At 49.4% G+C, this 20,879-nt stretch overlaps 1 protein-coding gene across 1 annotated transcript; it reads left to right on the top strand.

Annotated features, from left to right (window-relative positions):
* The first annotated feature begins 2,132 nt into the window (after nt 1-2,132).
* GPD1 (glycerol-3-phosphate dehydrogenase 1) lies at nt 2,133-19,464 on the top strand. The gene is made up of 8 exons (XM_077328623.1): nt 2,133-2,265; nt 3,663-3,840; nt 9,645-9,785; nt 10,281-10,419; nt 12,308-12,420; nt 13,198-13,431; nt 17,449-17,555; nt 18,730-19,464. The coding sequence occupies exons 1-8, from the start codon at nt 2,174-2,176 to the stop codon at nt 18,824-18,826; spliced, it is 1,101 nt and encodes a 366-aa protein (XP_077184738.1). The 5' UTR covers nt 2,133-2,173; the 3' UTR covers nt 18,827-19,464.
* The last annotated feature ends 1,415 nt before the right edge of the window (nt 19,465-20,879 follow it).

Raw genomic sequence — 20,879 nt, forward strand, 5'->3', positions numbered from 1 at the left:
GGGACTTTTGCTCATAAGGGATCGTTTCAATGACATATTTTATTAACCTGTGATGTCTTAACAGATTAGCTAAAGTCCTTCTCCAGTCCTAGATAATTTCTCCATCTACCACCTGCTGAGTCCTCCCCTTCTTGGCACTGCTCTGATCCTTCTGGAGAAGGAGACACTGGACCTGTGTGTGACCAAAGCCTGACTTGCATTAGAATGATGTAACGCTTCAGGGACTCACTGCAGCATGTCTGGGGTGCTACCAAGCTCTGAAGGCTTTGCCCTTGGTGAAGGACTTAGGGCTGTGACCCGGATTCAGGGCCAAGCTGCAAATTTATGACAAGACTGGACATCGCCATTCCCTTTCCTGTCTGTAACTTGGAAATAATATTGTTTTACCTGCTGCCTGGGGTGTCCTGAAGCGGAATTAGGACCACAAAAGGCCTTTGTTAACATTCTTACACAAGTTGTTGACTTACTGGCAAGCATTTGCTAGTTGTTACTTAGGCAACACACCTAACTAGGCTAGGTCTTCTTCGTTCCCTTTTTTATGCTCTGGGAAACTGAGCCATAGAATTTCAACGGCATTCAGATGCAGGCTGTGAAGGATGGTGGCTGGGGTGTGTCCCCCAAAGTTGCTTAATGGGAACATTCCTGACCCCCTCATGACAATGTTTGCTAAAAATAGTAATATAATGTAACAAAGGTGCTGTTCTCACTTAGCCAGCTTGTTAAATGGGCTGGCTGGGTGACAGTGAACATTTTGATTGGGGGTAAGGAGTCACCCGTCAGCACAAGCGGTCAAAGGACCCAATTAAAGCACTGCCAGACTGTCTGCTTAAAGGTCATCATCAGGGGCTAAAATGTTGGACAAGGATCTGGGCCATCCAGGTTTAAATCCCTAGTCTGGGTGACCTTAGGTCAGTCACCCTTCTGTCTACCTAACCTACCTCACAGACTGCTGTAAGGCTAAACTGGTGGAGGGGAGAATTAGGTAAGCCACATCTGGATGCCATTGAGGAGAAATAAATAAATACCCTATGTACCAGACACTCAGTATGGGGGAAATGCATTCTGCTTATTCTCAGAGGCATTCACCCAGCCCTAGATGTTGGGCTTCTGGCTGGGACAGATGTTGAGATGAAGCCATGCTCTTCCGCATGTGCCGGGTAGCCTTTGAGTGGCAATGCCCTTTCTCAATTACCCCCTTGTTTGGAGTCACAAGTGACCCCTTTGGCAAGCATCACAAAGATGTCACTGGATGGTCGCTGGAGACAACAAGTCCTTGTCTCCAAGCAAGGAGTCTTTTCCAGTAGTTTGGTTTGGGGGTTTAAATTGGAGTTTTCACACACACTCCTCCATACCACAAGTGTGGAAAGGGTTCCATCTATTATTTATTTATTATATTGATATACTGCTCTCCCCGAAGGCTCAGGGCGGTTTACATCAAACAGAAGCAATACACATAACTCAGTATATAATAATACAATAATAAAATGAACAATGGAACATTGGGGAGAACAAGAAATCAACTCTTACTGATGGCCTGGTGGGTGGCCATGTCTGCAATGATGCTTGTAGGTGGTGGGAAGCTCATAGCTGTGTTTCCCTGAAAACGGAGGCTGGCCAGGCTGGTTTCTGGCTCCAAAGGTCACCTGCTGGTGCCTGCCTATGCCCCACTCACTCACTATCAGGCAGAGATTAAGAAATGGCTTTGCTCTTGCATTTTTGTCCTGACCTTTGTGATCTAGTCTGGAGGGCCCTGGAAGCTATGAAGGGAGCAGGTCTGACATGCACCTTGCACAAGGAGGCTCAGACTGGAAGACAGGGGAGCAAAGGGGGGACCTCAATGCCACAAAATCCCACATTCAAATAAACCTGAATGTTTTTATTTAAAAAATCAGTGTCCTGCTGCAACCCTCTTGACGCACAACATTTGCAGGCGAAAGGGCAGGGGGTCCGTGTCCAGATCCAGCCATGGAGCCAGGACTGGAGAGGCCAAGGAGGCAAGGGGCAGCTTCGGGAAGCCGTTTTCACACCTCTTGCCCGACTCCCTCCGTCCTTTCTTTGGGCTGGGCTCAGCGGCGTTGGCAGACCTGGAGTGCCGCGCGGATCTTGGCCGGGAAAGGCGGGCGGGAGGGGCCGGGGGGCGGGGGGCGGAGCGGCGCCGAGGCGAGGCGTTCAAATGCGGCTGGAGCCTTGCGGGAGGCGGACTGCCCCTGCACAGCCTGGCCCGATGGGTGGCAAGAAAGTTTGCATCGTGGGCTCCGGCAACTGGTGCGTGTGCGTGTGCGTGTGCGCGGGCGGGCGGGCGGACAGGGGGCGCCAAGCGGGCGGAGGGGAGGGGGGGCTGGCGAGGGGGGCGTCGGGGGGGCATCAGGGGGGGCGCTCCAGGAGCCCCTTGCCGCCGCCCACGGCCGGGCCAGTCCGGGAGGAAGCGGCGCAGCTGAGCGATCGCCTCCCTCGCCCAGCCTCCCGGGGGCTTCTGCGGCGGGGCAGCGCCGAGCGGTGGCTTGGGAAGGGGACCCCGGGCGCCCCCTCGCCTGGCCCGCCTGGCTGCACCCCCTTCCCGAGGCTGGAGGCTCGTCCCGGCCGCCCCTGCCCCCTGCCCAGCCCCGGGCCAGAAGCGGCCTGCCCCTCCCGCCTCCCGGGACCGCCTGGCAGCCAGGCGGGGGAAGGCGCTCCTTCCACCACCTCCGGGCCCTCCTTGGGATGCTTTTCGGCCATACCGATCCGCTTCGTCCCCGGTTCTCCCCATCGGCAAGAGGTTTTCGGAGCCAGGGTTTGGCTATGCTGCATGCCAGTCAGGGTGCACTGATCATGTACAAAGTGCCCTCCCTGCAACAGTGACTGAACGTCCCAGTAGGAGGTTTCCAGGTCACAGGGCTTGAGCCCCTTGCAGAAACAGGTGTCAGTGTGGGGAATGGTCCCAGGGTGTTGGAAATGACCATCCTAGCTCGTCTCTGCGGCCGATTTGAGCCCATGCCCTCTGACTAGCACTGGCTGGCCCCCTGCGTGGGAAGTGACTAAGAGAGAGGCTGATCTGCAAATCATCTCCTCCCTACCTCTAACCCATTGGTGGTAATACTGCTGCAGGCCATTTCATCTGCAATGAGCTGTCTTCTTTTAATTCTCTCATTCATTCGGGAATTCAGACAACTCCTCAATGAAATTCCCCCCAGAATGAGAAAATGCTGGTTAAGTGCATTGATCACAGACCCCTGTCCTCCCCCCTGGAAAATATTATTCCGCCGTATCAATAGACATTGTCTGCTCCAGATTCCCTAAGATTCCCCTGAGGTTCTTACGACTCTTCTTAGGTGGCTGGTCATGTTTAATCCTGTGTTGAGATCCTACATTGAGATCCTGCGTTGAGCAGGGGGTTGGACTAGATGGCCTGTATGGCCCCTTCCAACGCTATGATTCTAATATTTCAACTGTTTTTCACTTTGGGACAGGGAAAACCCCATGTCTCTCTTGGCTTCTTTTAGAACAAAAACAGAACCTCTTAATCCTTTCAGAGCAGGCGTGCAATCGCCCCCTTTTATGCACTCTTATGCCTGTGCCCTGAGATGGCGTTCTGATGCTCCCTATGGAAGAAAGAGTCCCCTGTCAGCCCACACAGAGGTTGGGCCCTTCATTCCTGAGTGCTGCCGTCTCTCCTCTCCCTGCAGGGGCTCGGCTATTGCCAAGATAGTGGGCCACAATGCAGCCCAGCTGAACAAATTCGACAACACCGTGAACATGTGGGTGTTTGAAGAGGAAATCGGAGGCAAGAAGCTCACGGAGATCATCAACACGCAGCATGAGAATGTCAAGTATTTGCCCGGCCACAAGCTGCCACCCAACGTGGTGTGTTTCCAGGCTGAGTAGAGCAGGGAAGCAAAAGGAGTGGGGAGGGGCCAGGAGAAAGTCAAATCCTGTTCTAGGCCAGGGGTAGTCAAACTGCGGCCCTCCAGATGTCCATGGACTACAGTTCCCATGAGCCCCTGCCAGCAAAAGCTGGCAGGGGCTCATGGGAATTGTAGTCCATGGACATCTGGAGGGCCGCAGTTTGACTACCCCTGTTTTAGGTGGAGGCTTCTCCCTCTGTCTGCTGGACATGCACGAGAGTCTGCCCAAGACACTTGGGAGTCTGAGGCTGGTGTGGGATCTAAACGGGAGCCAGTAAAGCTAAGAAGGGACATCAGCTCTGTGTGCTGCCCTTTAATGGCATCTGACATTACTGTAATCCACATTGAGTGCAGAATATAAATTCCAAAATAAATAAACACGTAGTCTCTGAGGTCTTACCCTTTCTAAGAGAAAATCCCAGAACCTGAAAGCCCACTCTGAAGCAAACAAGGCCGTTCCATTGCAAATTACTTTCCAGTATTCCAACTGTTTAACCAAATTGTTACTGCAGGTATTTCACCCAGCACCTAAAACTCAGAAAACTGCGGAAGTGGTCATCCCATAATGCCGTTGTCTCTAGTGCTTATCTCAGAAGATGGGAGTGCATTCACTAGGGTTTGCGCCACAGATCTCAGCCAAAAGACAAGTTCACGTGGGAGAAAGGGGTCTTTTAACTACCCTTAGGCTTCATTTGGTAGATCAGGAACTATAGATGGCTTACACTATATGGTCTTATATCAAGGCAGTCCACCTAGCTCAGTATGTGGTGGCAGCTGTCCAGGGCTGGAGTGCTTCCCAAGATTTGCTCCCACCAGAGTCACCACGGTAGAACCTTTGGTGTGCAAAACATGTGCTCTACCACTGTGTTACAGCCCTCCTCCAAGCTATCCCAAGAGCCATCATTAGCCCTTCTGTGTAGAAGGAACTGGAGAAAAATAGATGAAAATGCAGAAAGGGAGAGAAGGTAGCTAGGTGGAAAGGAGGCCAGAGACCCCTTTCTGTTTTAATGGAAAGGAAATCTCAGCAGGAGTAGCTGAACATTCCAGAATTCCTTCTTCAGTGCCACTATTAAAGGTACAAGAACCCCATTCTCCTTTGCCCTAGCCTAGTCTGACTAGAGAGAAAGAAGGAAGTCAGTGACAATGTAAACCAGGGGTAGTCAAACTGCGGCCCTCCAGATGTCCATGGACTACAATTCCCAGGAGCCCCTGGCAGGGGCTCCTGGGAATTGTAGTCCATGGACATCTGGAGGGCTGCAGTTTGACTACCCCTGATGTAAACTATTAGAATAACAGTGGGATTAAAGATGGATCCAAAGTCTGAAAATGTTAGAGACTTCAGGGCTAGACTTAGAACTCCCCCCCCCCGCAGAAGCTTGGAAGGAGGGGAGTGTTTCATATTGTGGTAAGTAATCCCCAACCTGCAGTGTGAAGGGGAACGTGCATCACACATTGTTTCTGCATGTCTGAGCTGGATGTTTCACTTTGGCTTCCTAGGGCTAAAATTTGGATCGGAACAGGCTTGTGCTTTTATTTCATGTATATGTTTCTTCCTTGGATCCCACCTTTCCTTTGGGGCTCAGAGCAGCTTTCATGTCACAGTTAAAACAAGTTTTAAAATGAATAGTTTAAAACTGAGGATACTCCCCTCGCCAAAGGATGCCAATAGTTTATGCCCCACCAAAAGACCTGGAAAATAAAGAGGCCCTGTACTTCTTCTTGAAGGTTCTATTTTGTGCATGGTTTGTTGTTTTAAAAAATATTGCTGTGCGGCCTGAATGATACGCATTGGGGAAGTTACAGATCTTAATTTAATCAACTCTAGAACCTTCCTTTGGGGCCAAGAAAAGCCCAAATGCTATGCCAGAGACCACATTCTACGTCTACTCTATTCCTTTGGACATGCCAGCTATGCATTGTCAAATGTCAGGACTGATATCCCTACCCCATTTCTGGTATATTTGGCTATGCAAGTAAAGAGATGCAACTGAGTCCTAAGAATACAGTGATAAGATGACCCAGCTGGTAAAGCTATGCCAAGGTCTGTATGGAGTTGAAGAGGGGCTTGTAAGGCTGACTGGAGCAGACTTCCCTGTTCTATCCCGTCCCTTGGGGAGGGACTGTGAGCCAGGGATAGACCATGAGGTGGGCATGCAGAAGGTCTCAGGTTTAGTCCCTGGCATCACCAGATAAAGGATCTGGCAGTAGGTGAAGTGAAAGACCTTGGCCTGAGACCCTGGAAAACCATTGCCAGTCTGAGTTGGCAGCACTGACTTTGATAGGCAGCATTATGTCTTCTCAGTCCTGCTACACAGAAGGGTGGCCTTGTGCATCATCCAGCAGAAGGACGATCAAGGAACACGTTGCCTTGGTAACCAAAGTAATAAATAACCCTCTCTCTGCTTGCTAACTGATCTGGTTTCCGGGAGCTAGCAGAGTGTCAGGAAACCCAGCTGGGTAACAAATGCTAGGAGTGAGGTGTGAGGCATTACCCAAGCTTAGTTCAACAAAAATAGAGGTCAATAGCACCTTTAAGAGCAACAAAGATTTATCCAAGGCGTGAGCTTTCAAATGCATGCACTCTTCCTCAGACTAAATGAAAAACCATCATAATTATGCTTTTGACTTATATCTCCAGTTATGATGGTTTTTCATTCCCATCTCAACCAGCTCAGGGCAGTTGACAACATGATAATAGTTCCATAGACAGTTAAAAGAATTAAAAACACAGTTAGAACATTGCATTAGTTAACACCCATAAATCATAACTTGCTATTATAGATTGCCAGCGTTGGTTTGACCTATGCAACCTCCTCTCAGATTCAGAGGAGAGTTTACAGAGGAGGGCCCCTCCCCTGTTGTTCTAGAGTTATTGCCCCCAACCAAATGCCTGGTGGAAGAACTCCATTTTGCAGGCCCTTCAGAACTCTGAGAACTCCTACAGGGCCCACAGCTCTTACAAGAGCTCGTTCCACGGGCTAAGACTGAAAAGGCCCTGAGCCTGATTGAGGCAAAGCATAAATCTCTAGGACTGGGAATTACCAGGCCCATTCTGCACCAGGACCAATGTTGCCAATTGGTTCCTGCAAGCGGAAATGCTATTTTTAAAAGTGCTATTCGGCATTATGCATACCTGCCTTTGTAGTGGAATCCAGTAGCGTTTCAATCGTTTCCCACAGGTTTCTGGTCTCGTCAAAAATCACTATACAGGAAGCGATTTTTTCTGTGCTTTGTTCCACCCCTGAACATCAATCAAACGAGCAGCCAATGGGCGGCCGTTATCATGCTCCCGAAAAGCCCCTTTCCCTTTAAGCACAGGTTTTTTAAAAAAAAGAAAAACACGTTGCAATATGCCTTGATTCCTTGATTCCTCCTAACGTAGAGACTGGTACCTGATCTAGAATTTAACCAGGAGTCAGTGCAGTTGTCTGAGGACAGGCCAGATGAGGACACCTTCCCAGGTGTCATTTGGTATTATGTATATCCCACTTTTCTGGGAGTTGCCCAGGGCTTGTCCGTGGAAGGATTTCTGTCACTTCTGTCGTGTATAGAAATGGACCGACCAAACAGAAGTACCCCTGCAATATATCTGAGGTTGTAAGTGCTGACTTGCATAACTTTATGCTGGCACAACAAAACAAAATCAGAGTCCAATGGCACCTTTAAGACCAACAAAGATTTATTCAAGACGTGAGCTTTCAAGGGCAAGCACTCCTCCTCAGTCTGAATAAATCTTTGCTGGTCTTAAAGGTGCCACTGGACTCTGATTTTGTTTTGTTGTGCTGCTTCAGACCAACACAGCTACCCACTTGAATCTATCTTTATGCTGGCAGAAATCCTGTTAGGGTCCAAAGTGCCACTGGACTCCTTTTTGTAAACTACCCCTTCTTAGAGAATCTCTGGCAAAGAGGGCTGCCCCCTTTCCGTGGACCTGCCTTGGTAATACAGCTGCCTGATGCTCGGGATTGACATGGAGATGGAGGGAGGGAGGGCAGCGCCTGCTTAATTGTTCCATGTGTCTGTTTCTGGTTAAAGCACTGGAACAGAGCCAGGGGGAAAAAGTGGCCGCCTTCCAGCAAATGGTCAGGCACCTCATCTTGGAGGTCCTTACTGCATAAGTGCTAAGCAGTCATTCTGTGAGGATGTTATTAGTTAAATCTAAATGACGCTCTCATCCCTTGGCTTCTGTGTACTGGCTGGGTAATTGTTCTTTCTCCCCCCTCCCCCATCTCCCATTATGGGTTTTGCCTGAAAGTGCTTTGGCTCAGCTGAAACCATAAAGCACCCAACCACCTTCCTTTGTTTAGGGCAGGGGGAGTGAACTTGGGGGGAGGCAGCACTGGATTCCCAATAGAGTAGCACAGCCCTGTGTCCTCAGAGATTTACAGGCTTTAGAATAAAATCAGCACCTTCAGCCAGTAATGGCACAGTCTGGGATGCTCTGAAGCTATCAGCCAGGGTGGAGCAAGTGCAGAGGAGTCAATACGTCTCCCGAAGCCTCCTTCAAGAGGCAAATTGGTAGGAATGTGAGGTCACAGCACATACACACATCAAAAAACTGTGAGCACAATTCCTCCACACACACACAAACACACACACTATTTAAATACTCAGAGGGCCAGCTTTTCTGACCTTTTTTATTTCCGTAGTAACAATGTTCTTCTGTATTCCCTCTCCAGCTTCTTGGCAGCCCACATTAGACATGATGTCAATTTTATGTCCAACCAGCATAAATTTGCCTCTTCTGGGGGATCCAGATGAATTTGACTTGCTGGAGGCGGCAGGAACTTTGATCAAGCTAGTTCCCTAAGGCAGTGGTCCCCAACCAGCGGTCCGTGGATCAGTCGGTACCGGGCCGCGGCTCCTTCTCATCCTCCTCCCCAGCTGCTTCCTCGGGGGCTGTCCTGCCACTCTGCCACCGGCTCACCTTTGGTGCTGTCCAGCAGCCGCCATGGCCGGGGATCTCCCTCGGTGTGGCACTGTGCAGCTGCTGCTGGCAATGCCCCCCCCCCAGTGGATGGCGGGAAGTCAGGGGCGCCGTCAGGAAAGCAAGTGGAGCAGGGGCTCAGGTGGCAGCAGCGACGTCCCTCAGCAAAAGACTACCCCCCCCCCGGGCCTCAGTAAAATTGTCAAACATTGACCGGTCCCTGGTGATAAAAAGTTTGGGGACCACTGCCCTAAGGGAAGGCAGTGACAACCTCTGCCTCCATTGCAACACAGGACCTGCCATGCGGATCATTTTGACATCTCTTCTTCAAATGGATTCATTCTGCTGCCTGTGATCGAATTCGGGATTCCACTGGGATGTGTTATGATCAGTGCTGAGCATAGACTGCACAAATGCAGATAAAGCATTGTTATTGGCTTCAGATTTCTTAACTTTAGCATGTTTTTAAGGCAAGTTCCTAGCCCTCATGGATGCAAAGACCAGCATGAAAGTGTGTTAAAGCCAGAGTGAGGTTTAGTGGGTGTCTTCAGGAGACAGGACTGTCAATGCCATTGCGTATCCCCTTGCCCTTCCCAGGGCTGACAGAGAGGAAGTAAGAAGTATACAAACTCTGCAAAGTTTTTGAAGAAGAATTTGGTTTGCATAATATCAACAGTTCAGTGTGTGTCACAGGGATTTGGGTTGACGATACAGAATCTTTGGGGTTCTTGAGACATACAAACAGGGCTAGCTGTGGTCAAGTGTCTAACACCTGCCAGTGTTTCCCTACTCCTTCTTTTTGTCTTTTGGCTGACTCCCCCCTCCCCTTGCTACAGCTGGCAGTGCCAGATCTCCTGAAGGCTGCAGCTGATGCTGACATCCTCCTCTTCGTAGTGCCGCATCAGTTCATCGGGAAACTCTGTGACCAGCTGAAGGGCCACGTCAAGAAAGAAGCAATAGGGGTTTCACTCATCAAGGTGTGAGTGGTGTGGGCTCCATTTGGAACATGAGCAAGGGGCACTAGCCAGCTAGGTACTTACAAATTGCAGAGTCATATAAATGTATTGCTTGCAGGGGAGTCAGAGATCTCGGAGGAGGCAGTATTCTTAGTGAGAGAGCTAGGAGACAAGAAAATGGCTAATTTGCAATTTTCCATAAATATTCCTAGCGGAAACACACACACAATAGTTAGGAAAGTAACGGAACTGCAGATAGGCCCTGTCTTCTTTCATAACAGAGTATCTCTTGGATGGTTGGCTAATACTTGTAATTACATATTTGGAGTTTGAACTGGGAGGGGAGGGACTACAGGAGATCTTCACAAGGAGCACATATGAGAGGCCTGCCGTTGACCTCTGGAGCCAAATCTGGGCTTAGCATGGTCAGGCCACAGGGTTGAAGACCAAGGGTTCGTGCAGGATTCTCAGGATATCCTGCTGATCCACCCTGACATTTATCTGGTTGATTCACAGGGTGTTGACGAAGGCCCAGATGGACTGAAGCTGATATCAGACATTATCCGCGAGCAGCTGGGCATTGAGATGAGTGTGCTTATGGGAGCCAACATTGCCAATGAGGTGGCAGATGAGAAGTTCTGTGAGACCACAATTGGTAATAACTTTGAACGTACAGCTCTTGAAAGGAAGACTGTTATGGAAGCTTCTGATTTGCTCTTTGCTCCAAGTTCTTGAGAAGTTCCACCTCTGACTCTCCACCCACCACATGCTTTTGAGTCTGCCGATGCTCTAACAGCTCCCTGTGGCAGTTGTGTATGGTATGGACACACTAGGGCACAGGCTGTGATATATGGCTGACCTCTTACACCGAACCGTGCCCCCTTTCAAATCCTGATGTTGCAGGACAGCTTCTTTCTTTTCTAGCCCTGTGAATCTACCTTCCTTCCCTACCTGCTATCACAAGCTGGGTGCCCAGGGATAGTCAAGCTGTGGTCCTCCAGATGTCCATGGACTACAGTTCCCATGAGCCCCTGCCAGCGTTTGCTGGCAGGGGCTCATGGGAATTGTAGTCCATGAACATCTGGAGGACCACAGCTTGACTACCCCTGTCATAGCAGATGGAAGGTAAATGGCAGAAACAAGGGGGAAACAAGACATTCCTGCAGCATCACAGGAATTAAAGGTCTGGATCTGATCTCAAGGCTAAGAGGTGGCAGTTCCAGATTTTGGGGGAACGGGACGACAGAGATTTCCTGTCCGTCCACTCTGCCTCTCACCAGCCTCCCTGCTAACACCTCCCTTCCTGCCTGTCTGCTTGTGCATTTTCCACCTGCTCACAGACCTTCCCATCACCTACTCTCATAGCCTGCATGCCTTTTGCCAGATCACGGTGCTGGGCCATGTCTGCCACTGGGGGTGTTGCTACTCTGGCTTCTTCTAGGAGTGCCACTGTTGATCGCCAAGCTGAGCAACCCCTGTTCTGCCACAAGCCAGGACTGCAGAAGCCACTCAGCTTGGACTGGGCCACTGGCAGCAGTGAGGAGGACCACTGCATTCACAGCAATGCTGTGCGAACTGCCCCAGTCATTGCTGCTGCTGGAGGAGCCCAGGAAACTAGCGGCTGTGATGCTGGCAGAGCTACTTGCTTGCTCAAGGTGGCCAGCAGTGCTCCACTGAGAATTTACGGGTAGAAATTCATGGGTTACAGATACACCATTGACTGCTACCCGAGGAAGTCACGGCTTGCAATCTTCATAAGATCTTGGACCCACTTTTTGGAAGAGACCTTCTTAACAAAGGCAGAGAAAGACTGTCTTGATGCCATATCTAACTGATCTTATAAATTCTGAACAAAGAAGAACTTTCACTCTCTTGTGTTATAACGCTCTCCCTTCCACTTTTATGGAAGGAAAGTTCAAAGGGCTTCACACACGTGTATCTGTAACGAAGGTCAAATAGAAACAACTGAACATGTCCTATTTGAGTGTAAACTCTATCATCACCTCCCAAAGGCAGAGATAACAACCACTTTCCATTCATCCTTTTATAATCCTTCTGCTGAAGTAAGTTCCATATGAGTAATAACATGGGATAAGCTGTCCATTTCCTAGGAGGTCAATTGCAGTGACAGGACACAGGACTCCAGTGCCCAGGGCTCCAGCCTTAATGCCTGGTAGTATCAGTAAAAGACCTCTGCCTGATACCTTGGACTGAGGTTTCATTAAAACCCTAGGGTTTCTCCCTCCCCCATGGCCAATCGTGGGTCAGGAGGGGTCAGAAGGGGAGGGGACCCAGGTGGGCGTGTACACAGCTATGCATATTCTGTACGATTGAGCCGCTTCTGTGATTTTTTGAAGCCTAAAGAATATTTCAGGGGGTTCTCAACAGTAAAAAAAGTCTGCCTTGAAGAGCCATTACCACTCACAATGGACAGCACTAGGCTACATGGAGCAATGACCTGACTTGAATATAAGCCTGGTTCATGCCACCTCGTGAAAGGAGCAATATTTCTTCTACTATTGTCTATTTTTGCATCTTTACAGGCTGCAGGAATGTAGAACATGGACAGATCCTCAAGGACCTTCTTCAGACACTCAATTTCCGAATCACGGTGGTGCAAGAGGCAGACACTGTCGAGATCTGTGGTGCCCTGAAGGTATGGGACTAATCACAGTCCCAAGGGATTAGCTTTTCCCCCCATTGCAGTTGTGGCCTGTTTCTAAAGGAAGGCCCATGGCCGCGCACTACATTAGAGCTGTGCAGAAGAATTTTGTCTTTCCTTCACCCCCAACTTCCCTTCATATAGGCAGGGGTAGTCAAAATGCGGCCCTCCAGATGTCCATGGACTACAATTCCCATGAGCCCTTGCCAGTGTTTGCTGTCAGGGGCTCATGGGAATTGTATTCCATGGACATCTGGAGGGCCGCAGTTTGACTACCCCTGATATAGAGGTTACTGAGGTCGTCCTTTGGTGGTGGGACACAGGCCGTTCATAGAATCATAGAATCATAGAGTTGGAAGGGGCCATACAGGCCATCTAGTCCAACCCCCTGCTCAACGCAGGATCAGCCCTAAGCATCTTAAAGCATCCAAGAAAAGTGTGTATCCAACCTTTGCTTGAAGACTGCCAGTGAGGGGGAGCTCACCACTTCCTTAGGCAGCCTATTCCACTATTGCTAGGGGTCTAAAGCTAACTGGAAGTTGGGTTTCTCCAACATGATTTATTCTATGTTATTCTTAACTGGGGCTGACGGTGGACAGATGCCCATCTCTGGAACATTTCTCTGAGGTCCATTGTGTGTTGCCCTGCTTGGGACACCAAGAGCTAGTCTGCCCACTACTGATCTGCATGTCTGTCTTAAGAACCCTGCAAAACTAGCACAGGACCTAGCCTTGCTGACAACAAACACGTCCTCTCCGCCCTCTTCCACAGAACGTGGTGGCTGTCGGCGCTGGTTTCTGCGATGGGCTGGGCTTTGGCGATAATACCAAGGCAGCCGTGATCCGACTGGGCTTGATGGAGATGATTGCTTTCGCCAAACTCTTCTGCAAGGGCTCCGTCACTTCGGCCACCTTCCTGGAGAGCTGTGGGGTTGCTGACCTCATCACTACTTGCTACGGGGGCCGGAATCGCAAAGTAGCAGAGGCTTTTGCCAAGACGGGAAAGGTGAGCATGTCAATGTGTAGGGGAATGTTGAAAAAGGTTGCCAAAGAGCCCTTGAGGGATGCTGTTACGATAGAGGATTGGTGTAGTGGTTAAGAGTGGCAGCTTCTAATCTGGCAATTCCCGCTCCTCCAGATGCAGCTAGCTGGGTGGCCTTGGGCCAGTCGCAGTTCTGATAGCACTGTTCTCACAGATCAGTTTTCTCACTCGGCCCCACCTACCGCACAGGGTGACTGTTGTGGAGAGAGGAAGCCAATTCAAGACTCCTTTGGGTAATGAAAAGTGGGGTATAAAAAACAACAATTCTTTCCCCCCAATATTCTAAAACAGAAGACTTAGCATTTGTAAGAGCTGCAGAGCATTCTAAACACTTCCTGTGTGTGTCTGCATGAAGAAGAAAAAGAGTTGGTTCTTATATGCCACTTTTCTCTCCATGAAGGAGTCTCAAAGCAGCTTACATTCGCCTTTCCTTTCCACTCTGTGAAGTGGGTGAGGCTGAGAGAGCCCTGAGATTACTGCTCTGTCAGAACAGCTCTATCAGTGCTGTGATTAGCCCAAGGTCACCCAGCTGGCTGCATGTGGGGGAGCGGGGAATCAAACCCGGCTCACCAGATTACAAGTCCGCACTCCTAACCACTACACCAAGCTGGCTCTCAGTGTTGTCAAACTGCAGCGGTCTTCTGGTGACCCCATGGGGCTTTCAAGGCAAGACATGCTCAGAGGTAGTGTGCCCTTGCCTGCCTCTGTGTAGCATCTGCAGACTTCCTTGGAGGTCTCCCATCCAAATACTGGTCCAGGGCCAGCCCTGATGAGCTTCCAAGATCAGATGAGATCAGGCTAGCCTGGGCCATCCAGGTCAGGGCAATGCTTCACGTGCCTTTTAAAAAACGTTATTCCCCATACTGCAAACGAGAACAAGTGATCTGCCTGAAGTAGCTGCCTTTGCAGCCGTATGGCGGGTTCTCTGTGCAGTTTTCATTGGCACTCCGAATGCAGAGGCATTAGCCATGTCTACGGAAAGCCCATGTGGCTGTTTTCTGCACTCTGCTCTCGCCTCAGCTGCCTGCAGCCAGCACTCCCCCACCCCACCCCCTCCAGCCACCAGGGATTTTTTAGAACTTTAAAAATTGCAGTAGAGATTCAGCAATTCTGTTTTTCTTTTTTAAAGCCCTCTAGTGGTACAGGACGTGGTGGTAACCATGGAGAGAGGGCTGAGGCAAGGAAAATAGCACTGATAAGGTCTTGAAACCGTGCAGAAAATGCACCTTGAGGTTGGGGTCTTTGCCAAAGGTGTTTATCAAACCAGGTTTTGGAAAGACCGGAGTGAAGCAGGGGAGAACATGGCAAGTGGATGATTAGAGGGCAATGCCATGTGTAAGCAACACAGAAAACCTGCTGCAATTTAGATGCCAAACCAGAATAAAACCTCCACATGGAAGCAGTCTGCTTGAGTCAATCTCTGAACTGAGAACTTCCTCACTCACAGAGTTGCTACCATGCTGCACTAGCTGTCAAGTTCTTCAGCATCCTTTACTGCTCTAACTGCAATCTGATAACTATAGCAACGAGTTTTACCGGAACATACCTGGTCCGTCTTCCTTTAAACTCCCTTCAGCAATGCTGAGTAATGGGCAGGAACGTCAGAACCAAAGGTGGATTCATAATGTGTGTGCTGAGCATGCACAAAGCAGCAGGAACCAGGCTGGGCAAAGTCCCTGAATGGGGACCCTGAGGCATGGATTCCCAGAGGGATCAGGAAATGGATTGTACTTCAGAAAGCAGAACCAGATACTATGTCGGCGCTGCATGTTAAGGTGGCTACGGTTTGAACTGAGACCACCCAATCTGTCTGACCCTTCCCGGAAAAGACTTTAAACTTCAATTTATAATCTTTAAGTCCCGAAGACAGGACTTATTTTTTTAAATATCTGGAAAGTTAATCACTGTGCAAGCAGGGAAGAGCTGGAATTAACTTCGGGTGGAAAAGAGGTAAGAAGTACTTGATCCGTTCAGCTCAGCAATGTGAGATTTGTCACAGTTTTGGCCTTAAAGCAATTTGCTACATGGGAAGAGCTCAGGGCAAAAAGTAGCAGCTGAGAGCAAATGCTAGCAGATAAAGCCTAAGCTTTGCCTGAAAGAATTATCCCAGCCAAGGATGGAATGGATATCTGCAGTCTGCAAATGGGCATAATTCTGGGATGCCAGCTTCCAGGTGGGACTTGGGGATCCCCTGGAATTACAGCTCATCTCCAGGAGGTAAAAATCAGTTCTGCTGGAGAAAATGGCCGCTTGGTGTAGTGGTTAGGAGTGCAGACTTCTGATGTGGCAAGCCACGTTTGATTCCCCGCTCCTTTCTCACATGCAGCCAGCTGGGTGACCTTGGGCTCGCCACAGTACGGAGAAAGTTGTTCTGACCAAGCAGGGATATCAGGGCTCTCTCAGCCTCACCTCCCTCACAGGGTGTCTGTTGTGAGGAGAGGAAAGGGAAGGCGACTGTAAGCCGCTTTGAGCCTCCTTTGGGTAGGGAAAAGCGGCATATAAGAACCAACTCTTCTTCTAGAACGTGGAGCGTATGGCACTAGACCCCACTGAAGTCCCTCCCCTTCCCATCCCCTGCCTTCTGCAGGCTCCACCCCCAAAGTCTCCAGGGTCTTCCCAACTAGGTGTTAGCAACCCTAGCCTATTTTACAGAGCTGGGTTTACATTGTACCATGAGAAATATCCTTTGTCACTGAACACTCTATAACATTTTTGAAACTTTTGTCCTGATTGCAACACTGAGCATTTCACAAAATTTGGGATTTTTGGCAGAGGCTGGGGTGGCAGAGGTCAAGGAACAGTAGGAGGCACAGTCAAGCCAGGGAGTATGGGCTAAGAGAGCCTAATATCAGGAGCAGCTTAACTGTGCAAGGAACCCAAGTGTATTTTTTTCAAGAGAATTATGAAGCAAGTCATTTAAGGAGTATACCACAGAGTCCCTTGCAACCAGATATTGCAGGCGATGGGGCGGTCAGTACAGCCTCTGCAACACTTGTAGTTAAGAGTAACTAGTATTTAAGAGTGGTGGCTTCTAATCTGGTGAGCCAGGTTTGATTCCCCACTGCTCCACATGCAGCTATCTGGGTGACTTTGAGCTCGTCACAGTCTTGATAGTGCTGTTCTCACAGAGCAGTCCTGTCAGGGCTCTTTCAGCTCCACCTCCCGCACAGAGTGTCTGTTGTAGGGAGAGGAAGGGAAGGTGATTGTCAGCCACTTTGAGACTTCTTCTGGTAGTGAAAAGTGGAGGAGTATAAAACCCAACTTTTCATATACCTGAGTGACACTTCCCAGACCACCAGGGCCTTGGCAATACCTGGAGAGGAGACTACCTGGTAAGCCCATGAACAGTGTTTTGTGCTCTACAAAAAAATGTACAACTTAGAGTTGATACTTCCTAATAGCGTGGTACCTTCAAGACTGATGAATTTATTGTGGAATAATCTTTTGTGGCCCCTGAAGAAATACCGGGAACTGTAATTGGTGTTGTGAGAATTCTCTGTCACAGATATCTAGTGCTTCCGCCACACCGCAATTTCAATAAAACTCCCTCAACTTTGGTGGTCTTAGAGGTACCACTGGACTCAAACTTTGTTCTGTTGCTTCAGGCCAACATGGCTACCCACCTGAATAAAAATAGAATTATTCTCATTTCTGCCACAATGCCAGGAGAGGGTGGCACTAGGAAAGGGGTATCACGGCCAGCCCTTTTCTCCCTTCTGCAGGGCTCTCACCCTTCCTTTCTCCACAAGGCCTATGTTATGGCACAGGAAACAGCCTCCCTCTACTACAAAAAGATGCTTCAGCACTGAGCTTAATGCATGTTTCAGGTATGCTGGAGGCACAGGTCAATCCACAACACCATTTCCCCTGAGATAGCTGAGGACTGTTTCCCCATTCGGTGCCCACTTAGTTTGGAGAGAGGAGACTATGAAAAAAAGGGCTGGGTGTCATTCACGCGGGGCATTTTTGTGCATCTTGCAGTCTATCGAGCAGCTGGAGAAGGAGATGCTCAATGGGCAGAAGCTGCAGGGCCCTCAGACATCAGCAGAGCTTCATCACATCCTCAAGCACAAGAATCTGGTGGACAAGTGAGTCCTTTGCCCTTCTCCCAGGTGGCCCAAAGGTGCTTCTTTCACACTTATGTCGGCAGCCGTGCTGTGGTGGGACACAGAATATCACTCCGGTGGTCAAAAGTAGAGGGTAGGACTATCAAAGTTTATTGTTCCAGTCGTTTAGAGAAAGTTATATAAACACAATCATAGGAGACCAACACTGTATGGTTGCGAGGTATAACACAATCGAGACAAATCTTAAAAGTCTGTTGTGGGGAGAGGAATGGGAAGGTGACTGTAAGCCGCTTTGAGCCTCCTTCGGGTAGAGAAAAGCGGCATATAAGAACCAACTCTTCTTCTTCTTCTAAAAGTAAAACTAAAAATTATCTTTCTTCCAAACTTCAGATTGCTATGGCAGTGGTGCAAAACTTGGCAAGCTGAATTGTTACCTGGGAGGGGGGGTCTCATCACTTAATAGCCTCTTTGATTGATCTTCATCTGGCATCCAGACATTCTGGATACCTTTTGAGCAGCGGGTAGATCAATTTGCCTCGAATGTCTGCATAAGCAGGGCAGTGGAACAGTGGATGTTCTCTGGTTACAATTTGGCTGCTCCCACAGAAACACTGTCTCAGTGAGAGGGGGGAGGGTAAGACTGTCAACTGACACAAGAACTTTTAGTTAATTGAGTTAAAAGGCACCAGAGTGGCTATTCAATCCATTGCTGTTTTTTAAAAACGCCAAGATTCAACAGAGGCCTATTCTGAAGGAAGAGCTTGCTGAAAGGAGTCATTTATGGCAGGGGTAGTCAACCTGTGGTCCTCGAGATGTCCATGGACTACAATTCCCATGAGCCCCTGCCAGCAATTGCTGGCAGGGGCTCATGGGAATTGTAGTCCATGGACATCTCGAGGACCACAGGTTGACTACCCCTGATTTATGGGCCTGAAGTGAAAGCTATCTACATTTTTTAAATTCTCTTGCCTGTTGTAAGTAAACAAGTTGCCTTTCATCTTCAAACAGAACATTTCCTCTGCCCATATACAGATTAATTTCGGGTTAGAGGCTTGCAGCGCTACCTATTGGCTTTTCCAAAATGTTGGAAGCTACGTTATAGCAGATTTCAAACAGACTCTCCATCAGTTTGCTACGCCCTCCTACTTGTCTTGCTTGAGAGCCATTCATTGTCTGCTGGTTTCCTTCTGCACAGGTTCCCACTCTTCACTGCTGTCTACCAGATTTGCTATGAAGGCAAACCCGTCTCTGATTTCATCAAGTGCCTGCAAAACCATCCTGAACATATTTGATTGGCCTCTAGGCTTGTCCTGCCAAGGAAAAGGCAGGATTTTTGCCACTGCCATCCCCCAAGGAGGAGAAGGAACTACCACAGAACATGGATGGACATGGGAACTGGCACTTAAAACAAGCAGAGGAATTTGCCCTCGGAATCCCTGAGGTCAGGATGGAGTGACTGCATCCACCCTCCGAGCAGGTGGTTCCTGCAATCCACCAGCCCCTGCCTTAGACCACTGTGAAATGGGCTGATCCAGTCTCCTGCTTAGCTCTTGCCAGATTCGAGAGCATCACTGGTCTCAGCACCCACAGAAGGCAAAGCTTTAGCTCTTGTTTTCTCTCATGAGGAAAGACAGCCCAAATGTCCTTGGCTGGGTTCTTCTCTGCCTGGGTTTTCACTTCTCTTCTTGAGGGCTCCAGCCTTAAACCCATTCGTTTTCTCTGCCCTAGGGGCTCAAGCTAACAATCTAATACCCCATAGCGTTCTGGATTTTTATTCCAGTATGAGAAGCACCCTCCATTCTTAGAAGGAGCGTTGGGCTCTTTCTCTCAATGAGGTTTGACCTCAGCATCTCTGGTTTCCTTGGGAATGGAAATTCTAGCCCAGAATGTGAATACTCAGTTTTGAAGGAATAAATGCTAAAGTGAGAAATCAATGCCTTTTCTTACGTCCAAGTCTGAGTCTCAGCCTCTGGAATCTATATGGCCCGAAAGGGACACAGAGACACTGAAACTGGAGCCTCCTGGCATGTTGTGAGGATAAAATGAAGTACACGAGATGCATATTCCCCACCCCTCCAGCTCCCTGGAGGAACAGCAGGATCAAAAGGTAGCATTTATTTAGGTACTAGCAGAAAGCCCACTGCAGGCTGAAAAGCAGCGGGAGCTAGCGGGATGGCGGTTTTGGGGGGAGGCAGCGATGGCAAGGGGCAGAGAGTGCTGGCGCCTCACTTCCCCCTTCCCCTTCCAAAGCGGGCAGGGAGAGTGCGGGTCAGCCTTGGGGCCCCGGGCCGGCTGGTGGGAGGTGAGGGCAGCCAGGGCAGGGCGGGCCAGGGCAGAAGAATGATCAAGCTGCTCGTGTGCTAACTCTGCACCACCGCTGGCTGCCCTCCACTGACAGCAGCTCCCTGGCGGCTCCACGGCCGTCTCCTCAGTGGCGGTGCTGCCACCGCCTCCACCTGGCCACCTCCTCCTCCTGGCAGCCACTGTCTGGATGGAGTGCCTCACACGCGCCAGCCATGGCAGCCAGGCTGCTGGAGAGATGAGTGACCGCCTAGGGAGGGCAGCCTCTGTAAGGGCCGGCCCAATCAATGATTCACCCAGATTCAAATCCAGACCCTCTCAGTGGGCTGGACACACTCCACCCACTGGGGCGTTTCACAAATATATATATAGGCATCAAGGATAAGGATAAACTGCCTTTCACATATGAACATGATGAGTGGCAGAATGCAAATCAGCTTTTGTGCAGTGAGTGAACTGCGGGGAAGGCTCATATGTGAAAACATGCTTAAGGCACATGTTCAAACATGCTACTGGCATATTTGGGACTAAGCTTAGCTGAATTCAGCATGGTTTCCTGAGGAGAAAACAAACAGAATGAAAAGAATGCAGGTGAGTGGTCATTGTAACTCACATTAGCCATGGCGAGAACAGAAATAGCTGGTTCTGCTCATTCTGATTGTCCGTGATAGGCAATGTTTGGAATAGCTTTTGTTTCTTGAGCAGGAGAATTCTTTCATGGGGAGCCCATGATTTGGGGGGGGGGGGATCCTGTTCCTTTCCCAAAGCTCTCCTACCACTGCAGCTTTCTTCATTCTGAAGTGACCTTTCCAGGCCTGCCCACCCCCTCCCCCAGTGGCAATTCAATCTGCCCATGCGGCAGGAGGAGCTGTGCCTTTTATTAGACACTCTGAATTGCTGGACACTTGGTGACCTTTCCACTCAGCCAGCAAAAAAAGAAAAAAAAGGAGGGGGGAGCTCCTTATTCCACAGTCAAAAGCAAGGAGGGTCTGTTTTTCTAAAAAAGAATTCTGCTGTGTGGCTAGGGAAAGAGCAGTGTGATCC

Source organism: Paroedura picta, chromosome 3 (genome assembly GCF_049243985.1).
Source record: "Paroedura picta isolate Pp20150507F chromosome 3, Ppicta_v3.0, whole genome shotgun sequence".
NCBI lineage: Eukaryota > Metazoa > Chordata > Lepidosauria > Squamata > Gekkonidae > Paroedura > Paroedura picta.

What these genes read in the sequence shown, in the direction of transcription:
- GPD1 (XM_077328623.1), top strand. Translation starts at nt 2,174, where the DNA reads ATGCGGCTGGAGCCTTGCGGGAGGCGGACTGCCCCTGCACAGCCTGGC. An exon ending in CTTTTGCCAAGACGGGAAAG is followed by an intron (nt 13,432 to 17,448) that starts GTGAGCATGTCA and finishes TGCATCTTGCAG; the next exon opens with TCTATCGAGCAGCTGGAGAA. An exon ending in CACAAGAATCTGGTGGACAA is followed by an intron (nt 17,556 to 18,729) that starts GTGAGTCCTTTG and finishes CCTTCTGCACAG; the next exon opens with GTTCCCACTCTTCACTGCTG.